A 19,280-nucleotide genomic window follows, 5' to 3' on the forward strand; every position below is an offset into this window, starting at 1 on the left:
TTACCTGGTTGGGTTTTTTCCGAGGTTTTCCCCAACCGTAAGGTAAATGCCAGGTAATCTATGGCGAATCCTCGGCCTCATCTCGCCAAATACCATCTCGCTATTACCAATCTCATCGATGCTAAATAACCTAGTAGTTGATACAGCGTCGTTAAATGACCAACTTAAAAAAATCTATATAAAATACCAGAAATCTCTTCCATATACTTCATTTCTCAACTGCTAGATGACAGTCTGAGAAGAAAATCAGGTACGAGTGCCTGTTTCTTTTACACCAGGGTCTATGTGTGCAGATTTACGCTTCCCTGCCCTACTTTACTGCTAGATGCACGGTTATTTACGTCCAGTAGATCGTCTTTCCCTACTCTATGTATCTAAATTGGAATTGTTTTATTTTCGTAGATAAGGTACTCATACTTCACTGTTTTCTATATATCCGATTTTGTAAATCCTCATATTGCTCTTCAATTCTTTCGCTCTATATAATATATCGTTGATCAGTCAAATGGGATAGCTGTTTGTAACGACCCCTTCTCATCTACCCTTTTTCTCACTTGAAGAGAAAGATAGAAGCAATCTTAAAAATCGTTGTGAATTAATTTAAAATTAAGCATTAAAAAAAATCAAATCTATACCTCCTCTTTACAACGCTCTAAATCGAAAGCTATTTGCGAAAGCCTCGCAGTGCGCGCCTCGCCGATATCCGGCTGGACGAATGGGTCCGAGGCGACGCAGCGAGACCTCTCTGCGAAGCTGCGCAGACAATGCACCTCGCATCTATTGAAACAACTCACTATCTCTCGTGTAGTCCTCGCATGCGTCGCTTCAGAAAAACCAAGTCTCGCAGTTATAGAAACCACTCATTATCTCTCGTGTAGTCCAGATTTGTGCGAGGCGGGCCTCTCATCTCGCACGTCGCATGCGTCGGTTCAGAAAAACCAAGACTTCATAGTTTTTAGGTTGGTATTACACTATCAAAAGTTCTTTGACAAACATCTTTTATAAAATATAGGCCTATATTATAAAATATGACAGTGTAATGGATTTTCTTTTATAAAAGTTTCTTTGATAAAAGATATTTTATAAAAATATGTAAGTGCACCTTGTTATCTTTTATAAAAGATCTGCCTAGCTTGAAGCCAATATGGTGTAACGTAAATATTGTTGGACTGTTACTACGACCAAAATGCTGATAATGAGAATATGAAGCAAATGAAATGTTATAAAACACAAAACACGGAGTACAAAAATAGAAATAAATGATGAGAAGTGTACATAAGAATAGTACAGACTATAACTGCTGTACAGGAGTGTTGCAAAAGTGTGGACAAACCGAAAATTATCTTCATCCATTCTTAAATAATTTATATAACTTTCCAAGTCCTCGCATTGTACCTCTTTTTTAGTGAGTTTTTATGGATACTTTTCTTGTTACGTTTCGTGGTTTAACTCACAGGAGTTTCCTTTTCAGCAATATACAGTATTGTAATATTTTGAACTAATTGTAGCTAAACATAATACTGTTATCATTCATTTTTTGAAAATCTGTGATAAAAAATAGTTTATTTTATTTAGCCTATATATAAAAGGAGACTGCTGATTTTTGTTCCTTAATTTTAGGTTATCTTTGATAAAATATTTATATACGGTAGAGTAATATACTCAAAATCCTACCTTTTAACACAGATCTTTCATAAAATACTTTATCATATTATTTGTCATAGAACAAGTGTGTGCTAGTCTTACAGTTGCAGACGCAACAACATACAGGGTATTTCAGGAGGAATAGTAAATATTTTAGGAGGTGGTAGTATAGACGAATTTGAATAATATATAGCTGTATCTCTGTACCCAATAAAAATCGAACACATTTTATATAGAATTTTTATTCGAATTCGTCTATACTACCACCTTCTAAAATATTTACTATTCCTCCTGAAACACCCTGTATAACGCGACCAGCATAAATTACAGAGATCATTTAGAGTCGATGATACACGTTGCAAATGATCAATCAGCTATCAGTTGCAACAGAATAAAACGTTCCTGAGACACGGTATGTTAGAAATCGACGTTCGGTCTGTTTAGTACGAAACTGTCATCAAATTAACCTTCAAATAAGCTTAGGAGATACTATAATTTTACGACGTAACTACATTTCACAGTATGATTTAATATTACATATTTCCATTGCAAACATTATCATTTTTAGGTGAGAGGTCGCAGGTTCGAATCTGAATACTTTAGTTTCTTGGTAGATATTTTAATAAAATATAGCATAACTTTTGTTTCCATAGAATAGTGAGTCTATTTTCCAAGATTAATTTTGTAGAGAAAATTATGTATGTCTCTATTTCAGGGTCACATCAAGATGTCACTCTAGTATTACTGCCGTTTTACCACATTTACGGAATGTGTATAATTATGCTGGGCAGGATGTTCCATGGAGTGAAAATTGTAACATTGCCCAAATTCGAACCGATATCATTCGTCAAACAACTTGAACAACACGATGTAAGTTCCATCTGTGTAGCTCAATTTTGAGCAGGTTTTAATTCCAAAACTGACAAAGAAAGGATTATATGAAACGCTTTTTTCTCATATAATCACCTCTTTTTGTAAGGATATAAAAATTGCATTCCCACAATAGTTATGCATAGACTCTATTTAAGAGGAGTGATGTCTGTGCGATTAAAAAATTTCAGTACATAAGTTTAATTCAATATTTCTAGGCTTTTTATTGTTCAGAATGGAATAAAAAATTATCATAGTTATACAAACAATGATTCTGAATTCACTGGTATAAAACAACTAATTAGTTTCGTATCCAAGTGCAAAAGAAAGGCCTTAACTGATAACTTGTTTTCCCACTTTGCTAAACGTACCTCATTCTTCAGTGTACATTACTTGCTGCAATCATCACTCATATACCTTGTACTCTTAAGCAATGTATATTGTAAATCCTAAACCAAAATTTAGTTAAATATTTCACCCTTAGTGAAACAAAAAATATTGAAATTTGATTAACACTTAATTTTTGCTTTTTTCTTCAATGCATATATATTTTTTCCTTGCGTCGTGTGTGATAGTCTTAAACCCGTAGCTCTACTTTGTAGAACACAAGCTGTAGAAAACACTGTAAAAATATCATGTAAATTGAATCAGTAGTTTCAGAGAAAAATGCACTTCAGTTTAAAAAATATCAGCTTATGGAAAACTGCATTCAAAATAAGGTATGAATTACATGCGCCGACAAATTTAAAGACGCCATTTAAAAGGCTTATCTGCAGCGATACTCCCACAATATATGAGCCGTCCAGAGCAAAAGTGGTGTAAGTCAAAATTGGGTAACGCGGTTTAAAGTAAACATTCTGTAAAATACAGCGAAAATAGCAGTTAATATGTCCTTCGAGCTTTCCACTGATTACTAATAGTTTAAATAAATTGAATATTAATTGCTACTTTGCGCTGTATTTTACAGAATGTTTACTTTAACCCTCATTATCCATTTTTGACTTACACCACTTCTGCTCTGAACGGCTCATATACTGTATATATACGAGGCTGAATCAAAAATTAACCTTAATATATAAATACAAATAAAAAAGACTCACATACTAGATCGTAGTACTAAGTATATATAACATCTGTATAACAGGAACACTTGCATTGAACGTAGTGGGGACTATGTTGAAAAGTGATGAAGTGTTTGTAGTCTTATTGTACATATTCAATTAATAAAACAAATATGAAGGTTACTTTTTGACTCTCCCTCGTATATTATTTTAAAGAACAAGTTTTTGTACTTTTTTTAAACACCAAATAAAAAATTGGATTTTTTACCCCTAATCACTACCCGGTTCCCTTAATTGGTTAGTTAACAACCCTGCGTTAGGCCTACATTATATATTACGTACGGAAAGATGACACATTGTGTTCCTCCAGAACGCACCTGATTTCAATTGCCTCTCAGAATGTAATAGATTTGAAATAAGTATGGTCCATAATTTTTGGTGAAAACCTGCCACTATTTCGTTGGGTATTTCGTGAAATAAGATTTCGTTGGGTATTTCGTGAAATAAGTTGTCAATTAAATGTATTGTATTATCGACATATTTGCTATAAAACTTTATTTTTTTAATTTTTTTTTTTCAATTATAGTATATACTAGTGGCTTGTGCAGGAAATTCTGCAAACTAAGTTCATTAGAAGTTCAAATAAAAATTTTTCAGATTTATTTTCAATGAAGAATACCAGATAATTTCAAATTTAATGCAGTAGCTATTTCAGGTCACTGCGGATTGTAGGTGAGAGTTAAGAAAATGACAGGTTTGCCATGCTTTCGAATAAAAGACATAACATCAAGGTAAAGCTGCTGCATATTTTGTGAATTACTCTGAAATGTAGAGGGCAGAATCACTTTTTCCCACTAAGAGCTCTTGCTGAGGTGATAAAGAGACTACAAAATCTTGCAGCCTATTATTTTATCAGTAAGTAATGTCTTTGGTCCTTTCTAAGGAAATGTAATTTTTGCGTTTCTTCCAGACAATACTGATCTACCAACTATTCCTGGATTAACTTGTGTGACTAATGAATGTGTGAGAAATAGTTACGAACAGCAATCCGAAATGGTACAATCTGAAGTAAAGTCTTCCTAGTGGGCTTGTTTTGCTGGCGTGAGGCACTGTGTTGCAATTAAGATTTATCAGGGAAGAGGAGGGAATATATTTAATCAGATCACAGTGAGGGCTTAATTTGGTCCCCCTTGTCTGCCATGCACAACATAACGGTATTTTGGTACCTCACCATCTATAAGACGCAGCTAAAATAGGAAGCATGATTCAATTACTACTTAGAAAAATTAGAGAATCACACAGATAAATATCTACACCACGCCGCCATTAAATATATCTCTCGTACCAGAAAATCATAGGATTCCTTTAAATCAAATTCAATCCGGTAATATATATCCGGTGTAATTAATGCATATGCAACCAACGCTGGAAAGTTCTACAAGTTATCAGCAAGAAATTTAAGATTTATGAGTTTTATGACAAACTTTTTCTTCCCCGGAATACAATACATATTAAACAATTGCCCATGATATTATGTATAAACTATAGATTTGCATGAAAATAATCCTATTTAAATGTTTAAGTTTGAAAAAAAAATATTTTATTGATATATAGAAATCTTTCAATAAAACTTTGTCACATTTGCAGGTAAACTTCTTGTACGTAGCACCGCCCCTCTTATTGTTCATGGCCTCTCATCCCGCCTTGAAACCAGAACATCTCCGCTCTCTGAGATACGCTTTATGTGGTGCGGCTCCTTTGGGAAAACTCGACATTGAACGTTTCTTGAAGAAGGCCCCAAAATCTACTAACGTCATTCAAGGTAATGCCCGCATATGTCAATAAGAAAATAGATTTTCATTGATTCACAAAAAACTTACTGATTCAAATACCTTAATTTTATCTTGTGGAAAAAGAAGAGCAAAAAATCATTAGATTTCGAATTTTCGTGAAATGTACTTTTCCATGATACCGGAAAAATGGCCTCGACTTGCCTACATACGTCTATTTTTCTTAATCTATAGGAGAGATTTTATTAATATTTAACAAATACGAGAATTTTTCCGAGTGTGATACGTATGAAATACAGAGTGAATTCGTGATATCAAACCCGGGACCTTCAGCTGAGCGTGCCAACGCTCTACCGACTGAGCTACTCAGAAACTGTAACCGATACCGGCTCAATTTTTCTCTTATATCCACATACCTCAAGTGGGCTGACAAGACGCCAGAACCCAACACTGAATGCACACAAACTCCGTGTGACTTGAATTGTGATTTTTTGTTAACGAACAACGAGTGTATTATGCAAATCTGACTTTCAGGTATAGCTCCCTGTGAAGCTGACCTGAATAATTTTAAGGGAAAAATTGTTCCGGGGCCGAGTAGTAGGACTATTTTTTCACCGACCGATACTCAATTTTATAAAAGTAAATAGTTTTCGACATGATTTCTTTAAAAATGCACAATGTAACCGGCTAAACTTTTTATCACGAAATTTCGAGTAATTATTTATGAAATAACATACTGTTGTACATGTTAACCTCTTTTGCTGTTGTTTACAACGAAAGGCCAAGGCTAACTACGTATACAATATCAGTAAGCTTATGTTTTAAAATTTGTATTACTTTTAATATTCATTTTCTTAAAAAGAAAAATAATGTTAGAAATTATTCTTACATACAGCTTGTTTATGAAAAATTTTGCAATATTAATTACGTCTCTCTACTGAAAGCGTATATTATATATACGAATAATGATTTACAAATTATGCTTTTCATGCATGTAATCCAGACAGTGGAAGTTAATCTTATTTAGGAACCTATATAGGAATTGATTTCATTCGTATGTACATGCTTTTCGAACTAGCGTTCAACAAAATAAAGTATATGCAATATTATCGTTAACAATGTGACAAAATAAGTACCTAACACATAATAGTACATTATGCAACGAGCCTATAATGGTAGTAATTAAGACGCGAGTATGTTTATGAAACTCGCTTGCGCTCTTTTCACAATTTTCATACGAGCGTCTTAATTATCATTATAGGCAAGTTTCATGCGACTTTTTATGCTCGACCATATTTCTAACTTGAAATTATTCATAAGCATTCATGTTATTCTTATCTGACTGAGGAGCGGAACTGACCTTGTGCAGTATCTCGTGAATTGTGAGATATGCGCAGACGCGAAAGTATTGATTTTTTCCGAGGAACAAATGTCATTGACCTTGATATAATCTAGAGAGTAAAATAAACATTAATCTTGATATAACCTTGAAATTGATTTAGACATTGAAAAACGAGATGACAAATTGAATTTATTTGAATATTATTTACAATTAACGCTAATTATTATAGTAACAGAACATAACCTTCTGCGACAGTATTGGATTTCCAGCCTCCGTGACGTTTCGCTAGTTGTCTTTCTATTGCATATCCGAGAATAATCGATACTTACACTTTCATATTGCTACAATGGTGTTTTCTGATTGGTGGAACACCTAAACTTTAATGAATAGGTGCACTTTAATGAGGTCCATTAAAGGGCTGCTACCAGGTGTATAATTACTACATTTCGGCATGGTCGAGCATAAAACATAATATAATCAGAAAGAATGCATCAACTTTGTAACAGTGACTTTTCGACAATAGATAAAATGCATGTTTCTGTAGAATTACAAGTTAATAACAGTTACTTTCCCACAGCTGCACCTTAAAATTGCATTTAACACATTAACTAAGTGGCATATTGTAATGTAGGGTACGGGTTAACGGAGACAGCAGGCGTTACATCAGTTATGGAAAAGAATTCCACCAATTATGAATCAGTAGGAGGCCCTACCCCTAACACACAGATGAAGATTTCGCATCTGGAGACTGGAGCTGCTTTGGGACATCGAGAAGTGGGTGAAATCTGCATTCGAGGACCGCAGGTAAGAGCCAATTAATACGTACCAATCAACTAAATTGTTTTCTTTTTCAGATTACAAACCCTATTTTATCTACATAACATTAGGGTTAAAGTTCAGTTTATAACTAAGTACAGGTAATATAATAAAATACTGGGATTTATAATTTTATGTTACTGTGGTGAATAAAATTAATTTATCTTTACTTTGGACAACTTATTCAACTCGTTATTACTTTTCTGGTTGATGTTAAGACAATTAATTAAAATACATTATATACAATTTTTTACATGAGCATATTAGGGTGAGAGTTTTTAACTTCATTCTAATAATATAATAACAATATTGCCATATAAAGTTTTCTATTTATATGGTGAATAAAATTAATTTAATCTATTTGACAACATTTTTATTAAAAACGTTGTGTAATGCTTCGGTTTAAATGCATTTGAAAGCAATGTCTTACAAGTCCAAATTATGGACAATAAAACAATAAATGTTCTTCTTCTGTTTGTTCACTTCCATAAATGTCTAAATCCATATGAAATCTTCTGAAATAGTACCGAAACTTGCCGTGGCTGGATACAAATTCAGTTAGTATGACTCAATTTGAATGAACTACAATTATGAACTGCTTTTGGATGACAACATATAAAAATATGTATGTACTTTCTTTCATATCTCATTTCGAAAGAAAAAATAAAATTAATATCATAAAGGAAGTAGAAGAAAAGTAAATATAGTCAACTCTCTTTCATATCCCATGTCGAAAGAAAAAATAAAATTAATATCATAAAGGAAATAGAGGAAAAGTAAATATAGTCAAATCTCTTTCATATCCCATTTCGAAAGAAAAAATAAAATTAATATCATAAAGGAAGTAGAGGAAAAGTAAATATAGTCAAATCTCTTTCATATCCCATTTCGAAAGAAAAAATAAAATTGATATCATAAAGGAAGTAGAGGAAAAGTAAATATAGTCAAATCTCTTTCATATCCCATTTCGAAAGAAAAAATAAAATTAATATCATAAAGGAAGTAGAGAAAAGTAAATATAGTCAAATCTTCGTAAAACAAAAACTAATGTAACTGTAAACTCGAAAGATTATTCTGAAGCGCTTAAAAGAACCCAGTCCCTAATAGAACTCTTCAGGAAAAGTTGTCGGCCATTTGTATGCCGTGTTGAATAACATAGTAACCTCTGCAGTTAAAAGCGTCGATAAAAATACTACTACACAGAGGTTAACCCGGCTCCTTACTCTGACAGTTCAAGAGTAATCGCGGAGAGGAACAGAAATGAAATAGGTGAACGACTGGAACATACCACATAAAACCTCTCCCTCTCCTTGCTCAGGAGGCAGGTGTTTCAAAATTCTCAGTAAGATTTGCCATAAAACTATTTAAATTAAAACACTATAAAATTACAGTGGGTCGGCAACAGCTACCGCGCGAAGACGCGAGTAGAGTTCGATTTTATAACTGGATCCTGGAGTGTGTTGCTGATAAAAGAATGAATCCTGAATTAATCACATTTTCGGATGAAGCATGGTACCAATTACAATATGGCCAAGTTATTTCATAAAACAACTGGTACTGGAGTGCAGAAAATCCACAGCTTGTGCGGAAAGTTCCACTACATAATGAAAAGATATGTGGTGTGTTTTGAATGTACACATAATAATAATAATAATAATAATAATAATAATAATAATAATAATAATAATAATAATAATAATAATTAATAAGGCTTATTTTTAATAAGGCATTACCTCACCAATGCTACAAGATATCGAGCAGAAATATTAAGACCTTTTTTTTGAACAGACACTGAATGCCACCAATAATTATTTCAGCAGGATTCTGCTACTGTACACGCTACTTACTAGATCTTATTTCAGAGATTCTTGAGGACAGAATTACTCGGTTGTGTTGTGGTCCCCTCGTAGCCCCGATTTCACTTTATGTGGTTCTTCTTGTGGGGGATTTAAAAGACAAAGTTTATAAGAATAACCCTTACATAGGTTCCTTGTTCTGAACCAGTTTCATAGTTGTGACAATTGCAAGTTTCTCGACATGGGATATTTCTTGATATCGCTTTTGAATTTGACTGACTGTTTTATCAAATATTAATTTATCATAAAACGGACTTACTCCTTGTGGAAAATCTTTCGTATAAAAAAGAAAACCTGTCAACGATTCACCATTTAGTTTCATCAGATTACTCACAAAATGTAATACAATTTCCATTTACTTTCTATTTATTTTCGTGGCAAGAACGGTACAGATAAGCCTAATCAACTGATTTAATGTTAATTTGGATTGACTGAATTGACCAGTGAGAAGAAAATATATTTCCATCGAAATATATGTTTGGTTTTCTGTCAGGTCATGAAAGGATACTACAACCGTCCTGATGCGACTGCTGAAACCATTGATGGAGAAGGTTGGCTACACACAGGAGACACGGGATATTACGATGAACAAGGAAAATTTTACATCATTGATAGGGCCAAAGAGTTAATCAAAGTCAAAGGATTTCAGGTAATTCAGCCACGGATCATTTAAAATGAAACCCGAGTTTGCTGTTGTTTCTACAGAGTTGAATTATGGTATAAAATTGTATATAGGTAGTACGAAAACTATTAGTTTATGCATTAAATATTGCACCATTTCAAGCAATGTCTTTTCAGAGATTATGTAAAACTTCTCTGTCCCTATATAGAATAATCATATTCCTTTATGAGGTTATTGAAATAGTGAAAATGTGATCAAAGGGCAAATACTTGTACATTTCTCTTCACGTGTGTGCGTACAAACAAAAAAAAATACTTAAGATGATGAAAAATTTGGACTATATTTTAATATACATACGTAATACTCTTTTTTTTTTTTACAATTTACTACTACTAGTTCATAATTCTATTGTTCTCAGGTATAGCATCTTAGGCAATAGTTTCTTTCTTTGGATTTTGAAAGCTAGCACTGTAGCAAGTAAAGATATTGGTGTGGAAGTAAATTCCGAAAAGACAATATGATTATGTTTCGTGACCAGAATATTGTACGAAATGGAAATATAAAAATTGGAAATTTATTCTTTAAGGAGGTATAAAAATTCAAGTATCTTGGAGCAACAATAAACAAATATAAATGACATTGGGAGGAAATTAAATGCAAAATATTTATTTTTATGTTTTACATCGGAAATGTCTGTTATTATTCCGTTGAGAAGCTTTTATCATCCAGTTTGTTCTCAAAAAAGCTGAAAGTTAGAATTTATAAAACAGTTATATTACCGGTTGTTCTTCATGGTTGTGAAACTTCGATTCTCACTTTGAAAGAGTAACAGAGATTAAGGGTGTTTGAGAATAAGGTGCTTAGGAAAATATTTATGGCTAAGAGGAATGAAGTTACAGGTGAATGGAAAAAGTTACGCAACGCAGAAGTGCACGTATTGTATTCTTCACCTGACATAATTAGGAACATTAAATCCAGACATTTGAGAAGGGCAGGGCATGTAGTACATATGGGTGAATCCAGAAATGCATATAGAATGTTAGTTGGGAGGCCGGAGAAAAAAAGACCTTTGGGGAGGCCGAGACGTAGATGGGAGGATAATATTAATATGTATTTGAAGGAAGTGGGATATGATTATAGAGACTGGATTAATCTTGCTCAGGATAGGGACGATGGCGGGCTTAGGTATGTGAGGGCGGCAATGAACCTCCGGGTTCCTTAAAAGCCATAAGTTAGTAAGTAAGCATTACTTGCTACTGTAGTCTATATACTGCTATTGAATCTAATGCAGAAGACAATGACTCAACAACTTCCAAGCATTTCTACTTTATAAGTGAAAGCGAATTATGTATTATTACAGGTAGCTCCAGCGGAACTTGAGGAGATCTTGAGAAGTCATCCCCATATAGAAGACGCAGCTGTTGTTGGTATTCCTGATGAGAGGGCAGGCGAGATTCCTAAAGCTTTTGTTGTCCCAAAAGAAAAGAAGATTTCAGAAGAAGAAGTAAAGAAATATGTGGCAGAGAAGGTGTCGGATTATAAACATCTGAAAGGAGGAGTGGAATTTATCTCAAGCATTCCTAAAAGCCCCTCAGGCAAGATTCTACGAAGAATGCTCAAAGAACAAAGATGATCATACCTCGTTCACATTGATGCTTCACTTTTCGGTACTAATCGTGAAGGATCTGAATTTTGTTATTGCCAATTCAACAAGAAAGAATGTACGAACCAGATGAATCTATAATCGAAGAAGTGTAGGCCTAAAATGTAGGTTACACATATATACGCACACATAAATACACTCCATAAACAAGGCAGAAGTCGTAGAATTGTTACATTTCAACCTCATTTCACCGAAGCACTGATGTTCTTAGGTTTTTAAACCAGAAGTAATGCACACAATAGCAACATTCTTTTTTAAATGTGTTCATAATGAAATCGATATTCTATGTGTATGATCATAATGTTATATGAAAAAAAGTAAAATAGGCCTATCGTTTGAAAATGGACAAATTGCACATGAATTTAGGAAAAAAATGTAAATCGTTTTGTAAAATACCAAACTTCATATTCTATCGCATCTGACCAGCTGTGCGGCTCGATATCTGAAGATTTATGTCGCAAAATGCATGCTAATAAAAGATATTTTGAGACTAAATGGATCATGTTGAACATGTCATTAAAGATAATTTTCCTTAGATTTATTATTCTACAAACACAACAAAATCCTGTCTCCTTCCGTACTGCATCACGCAACATTCATCAAGCCTATAAAAAGGAAGATGCAGAAAACCTAACTCTGATGTCACGGAAAACAGATATTTTTCATCTACAGGTTGGCCACGAAAGGAGGTTGTAACTATGTTTCGGCTCTATACAGGCCACGACTGCCTGGCCAAACATCTTCACCGCATTGGTATAGTGGATAGTTCAAATTGTAGACTCTGCAACCAACTATCTGCTATGGATTGCATCCATCTCTTAACCTGTACAGCCTTTACCAAGAAGTCAATGATGAAGAGATATTGGGGAGCAAGGCAACTCATGCAAGCATAGAACTTCTAATTTTACTGTTTTGATCATTAGCCTATTCTAATTTTTGTTGCAGAAGATTTAATTTCTTTTTTTATTATTTTTCTCTTTTTATCACAAGATGTTGTATGCCTTATGTCGTATGGTATTGATAGTATGTGGTCGCATCACTAGATACCAGTGTCACATAGGCCTATTATAGTTATTGCACAGAGAGTAATGCGAATTCAGTTGAGTTGAACGTCGTGCCGTGCATCCATAGTACGAAAATGCGGTCATATCACTACTGGGATAACGATGTAATATGGTTAACTCACACACACAGCGAAGTTACGCGTAATGTGCAATGCAGTTGTGAGTCGACCGCCGTGCACAATGGATGTAACTCAATGGGTTTTTAGCTATTAAGCTGTAACGCTATTCTAACTACCATCATAAACACGAGTAGCAGGATGCTGTGTCGTTTATGGGTGCTTGATACATATCCTACACTATCCTGCCCCCAGTACACATACTGCTTTTTCAAGTAGCACACACATATCCTGCCCTTTCAAGTATTATGATGTGTCATTTATGGATGTGCATCCCTAACCTACCTTAATATACTAGTACACATACCTTGCTCTTTCAATGGCATATTTCTAAGTTTCGAACCGCGTCCGCATTTTTATAGAAACAATAGTTGCCATGACATTCCTCAGCACTCGTCACCACCAATACACATTAAACCAAGTCTATGAAGAAGTTTGTGAGAGCTTTGGACAAATATGGTGTTTGCTGTAGATGACTTTGTGATATATTTTCTTTTCTCAATCAACAAAATGTCTAAGGTGATAATTTATAGGCCCAAATTCCTAGATTAATTTTAGACAATGAAATCGAAAATTTTATAAATTATTTAGAGAAAGATGCTTAAAGAATTTAAAATAGATAGTAAATAACTTAGTAGACAATAAAGACCCAATTATAAAAAAAATAGTCGAGCTATGTTGAACAATTTCATAATCTTGGGCTTAGTATTAAGTCCAAAGGTTAAATTTCCTAAATCCTATCTTCACTATTTTACTGAAAAAAAACGTAGGCATAGCAATATGCGCAGTTCAATAGTTAGCACGTTTGCCTGCTTTCGGCCGTGCGTTCGATTCCCGCTGGGACTGGTTACCTGGTTGGGTCTTTTCCGACATTTTCTTCATTTATAAGGCTAATGTGCGATAATCCCATAGCGAATCCTCGGCCTCATCTCGCTATCACCAATATCTATTCTAAATAACCTAGTAGTTCATATGCTGTTTGTCGTTTATAAACAAAGGTGGACTATTAGCTGTGTGCACGAACAGTTCTAGGAGAGTACAGCTACATAAATAGTAGTTTATGTAGACTACAAGTTGTTCCTAAAATAGGTAGTCAAGGCTAAGTTGCAATCCCTGTAAGGATACATAACTTGAAATAACATTAAATCTCTACATAAATTACTTACATATCTACAAATTTGGATAATAACATATGATAATATTTTAAGACCTTACGTAATTTATGTAAAGCGTAAAAAGTAATGGCCTAAGAACCAAGAAGTTTATGCCCACAGAGTCTTTGCTTCAGATATTAGTAGACTATAAATTTTCTTCCCGGGTAATTGATACCATATTACGAACGAATATTCAGTATTTTCAAAATTGCTTCTTTATCTTCTTCTACTGATAACGATCGCATCCCACATGGATTCCGGCAAATTTTAGAACGATATTAAACATTAAGAAGCAACTTGTCTAAAAGAAAGAAACCCTGAAATCAAACCTATAGTCCTTCAGGTTGTGGAGGGAAATTTCCTGCTCAGCTTCACTTATGCATGGACAACCTTTGCATCATTACCCCTCTTTCGATGCATCCTAGTAGGGGAAGACAAGTAACCCCTAAGCAGGGAAATCTTCCCGTCGAGCGCGCTTGCCCCTACAGGCTTGAATATGAACCACTGTGTCTAAAGGTACGGTCACACGTCGCTACTTTTGCTGCGCAACTTTTATACTGCAGCTGCAAAAGTTGCGTGTCGTGTTCACACGTAAGCCAAAAGTAGCGCGCTGCACGCTACTTTTCGTGCTGCGCAACCCGAGTGCTGCAAAAGTTGCAACTGGAGGTTGCGAGTCTGTTCACACACAAGGCGCTACTTTTGCAGCCGCAGTCATGCTGCAGGTTTCCATCTCCGTGTTGACTTCTCAATATACATTTTGTGGTTATGTTCGCATTATTAATAAACTCATGCGAAAGCTTACTTATCTATTATTTGCTTTTCTGTCCTAACTAGTATTCAGAAATTGGCATTATTTTGACTATAAAGCTTTTAAAAACGCCTATATATACTTAAATGATAACCAACAGCATATTCACGTAATCAATGTTGGCAACCCTCCTGTTTGAAACTACACTACGGAAAATTAAAAAAAATGAATTACATCGTCAGCAAATATGCTCAGACTGTGTTGTGCATTTAATAACTGTTACAAATAATTTATTTTGATCACATCTAACATTAAAATATATCCAAACAATAAAAGTATCATTGCCACATTTGAGTGGCAACACTGGTCGCAACCGCAGCAAAAGTTTCAACAAAACCGATATCAAAAATGCTGCGGCTGCAACCCTGAGAACCCTGTTCACACGTCGCTACTTTTAAGCTGCGCGCAGCATGGAAAAGTAGCGGGCAGCAGGTTCGGCAGCCGCTACTTTTCGGGTTGCACCGTTGTTCACACGTCGCAGTACGACTTTTTTTGTACTGCAGCGCTGCAAAAGTAGCGACGTGTGACCGTACCTTAAGTCTGACACCGCAAGCGCAGAGGGGAGGGTCACCCTCCCCCCCCCCCAGATACACCAAAATGTAAGATTTTTGCGTAAAAAAAGAAACAAGTAGAACCTTTTTCACATGGAAAGTCTTAATAGTAATTTTCTTTTCCTGCAAAAGAATACTGATTCATATAATTGTGCATGTCATACGAGTGGACGCTGCGCGCTGGCCTATTACGAATTTATATTATTCACGTATCTTTTTTCCTTTACTTAACTTGTAAACACAGTTTATCGCGGTAGAAGTTGTCCTTGAAAATCTGTAAAAGATTATATTGCTGCCTGTCATCGTTATTCAGTTTTATTTCACAATTACATAATAAAAAATGTAAATAGGACTAAGTGGAACCAAAGTTCTTTTTAGCTTTCGTTTATTGCTCATGCAGAAACTCATTATCCATAGTACACAGTATATTGCAAAGTAGGCCTACGTACCGATCAGTTACAATTAACGAATACTTCTATCTGAAGCAAAAACTCTGTGGACAAAAACTTCTTGGTTCTTAGGTCATTCCTTTTTACACTTTACATAAATTACGTAGCAAAAGTCATTAAATATTCTAAACACCACCTATACGCTGATGACTTACAACTTTACATTCAATCTCGAACTTGTGTTGTGACCAGAATTAATGAAGATCTAGCATCTGTAGCTTAATGGGCGCAGAAATTTGGACTCAGGCTAAATCCAGACAAATCGCAAGCTATAATAAGGGACACCAACGAGCATAAATAATAACACAATTACATATAGCAAAACAGTAATAAAAAAAATAGGAGTATATTTAGATTTAATAATTTTTCAAAATGAAGTGACCTACATATCTAAGAAAACTTTTCTATAAATCATTCTCCCAAACACTTGACCAACGTTCTACCTCTTAGCCTCAAAATGAATCTCATTCAAACTTTAGTGATGCCCCATTTCGATTATTGGGGTTTTCTATTCACGAACCTTAATACTGATCTTGTCCACAGACTAGAGCGTGTTCACAATTCTACGTTCATTTCATTTGTAACATTAGAAAATTCGATCATGTAACATCGTCACTAGAACTGTTGTCTTGAAATCCACTTAAAGATAGAAGACTCTTCAGTGCCCTTATTACTATTTAAAATCACCCACATTTTCACGCCCTCTTACAGACCGATTATTTAGTCATGACAGCTCAGCGACGCGAAAGAGAGGAAGTAATAGGAGTAGTGGGGAGAGTTCCGGAGTAGAGATAAGGGCGAGCGGTCGGTAAAGGAATGCAGTACAGATTAACTGAACTGGAAACACAACGCTATTATACCGCATGCGTGACATCTGATCGCTCTGACTGCAGGCAACAGACTAACCTGAACATCCCTTGGTGTAACTTAATGGACTCGCCTGACCAAGGCGCACATTGCCGGGGACTGTCAAGACTAAATAATCATAATGTATCTAGCATCTCGTTTTGTTCACATTTCACTACCGGTACCTCGAAACCGGAACATCTACCTTCTCTTTTTCCTTTGCACAGAATCTTTGGAGCAACAGTAACAAATATACATGACACTCGGGAGGAAATTAAACGCAGAATAAATATGGGAAATGCGTGTTATTATTCGGTTGAGAAGCTCTTATCATCCAGTCTGCTGTCCAAAAATCTGAAAGTTAGAATTTATAAAACAGTTATATTACCGGTTGTTCTCTATTGTTGTGAAACTTGGACTCTCACTCTGAGAGAGGAACATAGGTTAAGGGTGTTTGAGAATAAGGTGTTTAGGAAAATATTTGGGGCTAAGCGGGATGAAGTTACAGGAGAATGGAGAAAGTTACACAACGCAGAACTGCACGCATTGTATTCTTCACCTGACATAATTAGGAACATTAAATCCAAACGTTTGAGATGGGCAGGGCATGTAGCACGTATGGGCGAATCCAGAAATGCATATAGAGTGTTAGTTGGGAGACCGGAGGGAAAAAGACCTTTAGGGAGGCCGAGACGTAGATGGGAGGAAAATATTAAAATGGATTTGAGGGAGGTGGGATATGATGATAGAGACTGGATTAATCTTGCACAGGATAGGGACCGATGGCGGGCTTATGTGAGGGCGGAAATGAACCTTCGGGTTCCTTAAAAGCCATTTGTAAGTAAGTAAGTACAGAATATCCTTATACTCATAATCTTTCAGCATATCGATTCCACTCATCTGGAATTCTCTCTCTGACCATGTCAGAGATTGTTGGACAATATCAAAATTTAAATTTAAATTAAAGAGTCACATTCTAGATCATGGAACTACTTGTTAAACACCTGTCAGGTTGCACAACTTCTGCTTAACCAATAACATAATATTGCAACTGTGGCATTGTCAGTTTCACCCTTAATATGGAATGTATTTATTATTATTATTATTATTATTATTATTATTATTATTATTATTATTATTATTATTATTATCATCATCATCATCATTCCTATTACTGTTATTTCAACTATCTTTTTTTCTTGTATTTTGTATTATTAAAAAAAAAAATAAATAAAATAATCGCATCGTATACGTTTAGGGGGCGAAACCATTCCGAAAGATAACATATGTAAATACCTAGAAATAACTTTTAGCAGCGATCTCGGTTGGGGGGAACACGTTACTAACACAGCGGGAAAATCATGGAGAACGTTACACTTTGTGATGAGGGTACTAAAAAAAGGCTCTGATAAATCCAAAGAGATTGCATATAAGTTACTAGTTCGTCCAGTAATGGAATATGGCGTTGCATGTTGGGATCCTTACAGGTTAGAAATATTAATACATTCGAAAAGATTCAAAAAACGGTCTCTCAAGGGTTGTCGTAATAATTCAACATTAAAATGGGACACACTCACGGACAGAGAACGCGAATTCGATTATGCGCAATGTTCAAAACATTCAGAGGTTAACCTGCCTGGAGAGACATAAAAAATAGATTGCAGCCGCCAAATTACTCTTCAAGGAGCGACCACTCACATAAATCGAGGGAAAGAAGACAGAGGATGGACATTGGAAAGTATTCTTTTCTCAATCTACTTTCAGGGACTGGAATGCTTTACCTGCAGACTTACTAAAGGATTTACCAATAACAAAAAATGTATTTAAAAATAGGCTTAAGGACTTTACTAATAGACGGTAGTATATTATACACACTATTTAAAGGGTGTAATTGATGTTTTGTTATTTGAAGTGTTGTATCAGTGAAGTGTGTTGTATCAGTGAAGTGTGTTTGTGTCAGTGAAATTTTATAGTTTATAGTGGTAGTGCAAAGTATTTTAACAATGAAATGTTTTTGAAGTGTTAGTGAAATCAGGATAGTGTCAGTGAAATGTGTCATAGTTCCAGTGCAGTGAGTGAGTTGACAGCGGGTACTTGTGCATGTATGGACATATCATACTCGTGGGTTTTATTAGTACTTAGGGTTAAGATACAAATTTGATTTACTTTAAATGAGGATGCTCCTTGTTAATATTATTATACTAATGTTATTATTAATTTATTAATTGTCATTATTGATTGTAATTAGTTACCACTGCCACCGGGTATTTACCCATTTGCAGTGTGAATATATACATGCAATAAGTGCTCCTGTTGATTCTCTATTGGACTTTAATGTAATTTATATTATTTTTATCACTGTTTGTATTTGTTATATTTACATGTTCTACCTGTTACGATGGAAGAGAAGATCCTACGGTCGTAATTCTGTCACAAATAAATAAATAGTTAAAAATCGCTGGCTATGATAATACGCAAGGAACAGGATGAACCAGCATTAAGGCTGCGTGCAAATTAAGCCTAGCACATTTTGTCCTCTAGCAATGTGTTACGCGTTGTCTTAGTTGCAATCTGTAGATCAGTGATCGCCAAAAGCTGTGTCGTGACACATGCCCCTGTCTCCACTCA

At 34.9% G+C, this 19,280-nt stretch overlaps 1 protein-coding gene across 1 annotated transcript in view; it reads left to right on the forward strand.

Moving 5' to 3' along the window:
- Nucleotides 1–12,199, forward strand: part of LOC138701980 (uncharacterized) — a 29,738-nt gene extending 17,539 nt beyond the window's left edge. Inside the window, exons 5-9 of the mRNA XM_069829406.1 lie at nucleotides 2,360–2,514; nucleotides 5,223–5,397; nucleotides 7,339–7,511; nucleotides 9,873–10,028; nucleotides 11,362–12,199. Of these exons, the coding sequence (XP_069685507.1) occupies nucleotides 2,360–2,514; nucleotides 5,223–5,397; nucleotides 7,339–7,511; nucleotides 9,873–10,028; nucleotides 11,362–11,634 (932 nt within the window). The 3' untranslated portion in view covers nucleotides 11,635–12,199. The remainder of the gene's footprint in view (nucleotides 1–2,359; nucleotides 2,515–5,222; nucleotides 5,398–7,338; nucleotides 7,512–9,872; nucleotides 10,029–11,361) is intronic.
- Nucleotides 12,200–19,280: the final 7,081 nt, after the last annotated feature.

The sequence above is a fragment of the Periplaneta americana genome, chromosome 6 (genome assembly GCF_040183065.1).
Source record: "Periplaneta americana isolate PAMFEO1 chromosome 6, P.americana_PAMFEO1_priV1, whole genome shotgun sequence".
Lineage (NCBI taxonomy): Eukaryota > Metazoa > Arthropoda > Insecta > Blattodea > Blattidae > Periplaneta > Periplaneta americana.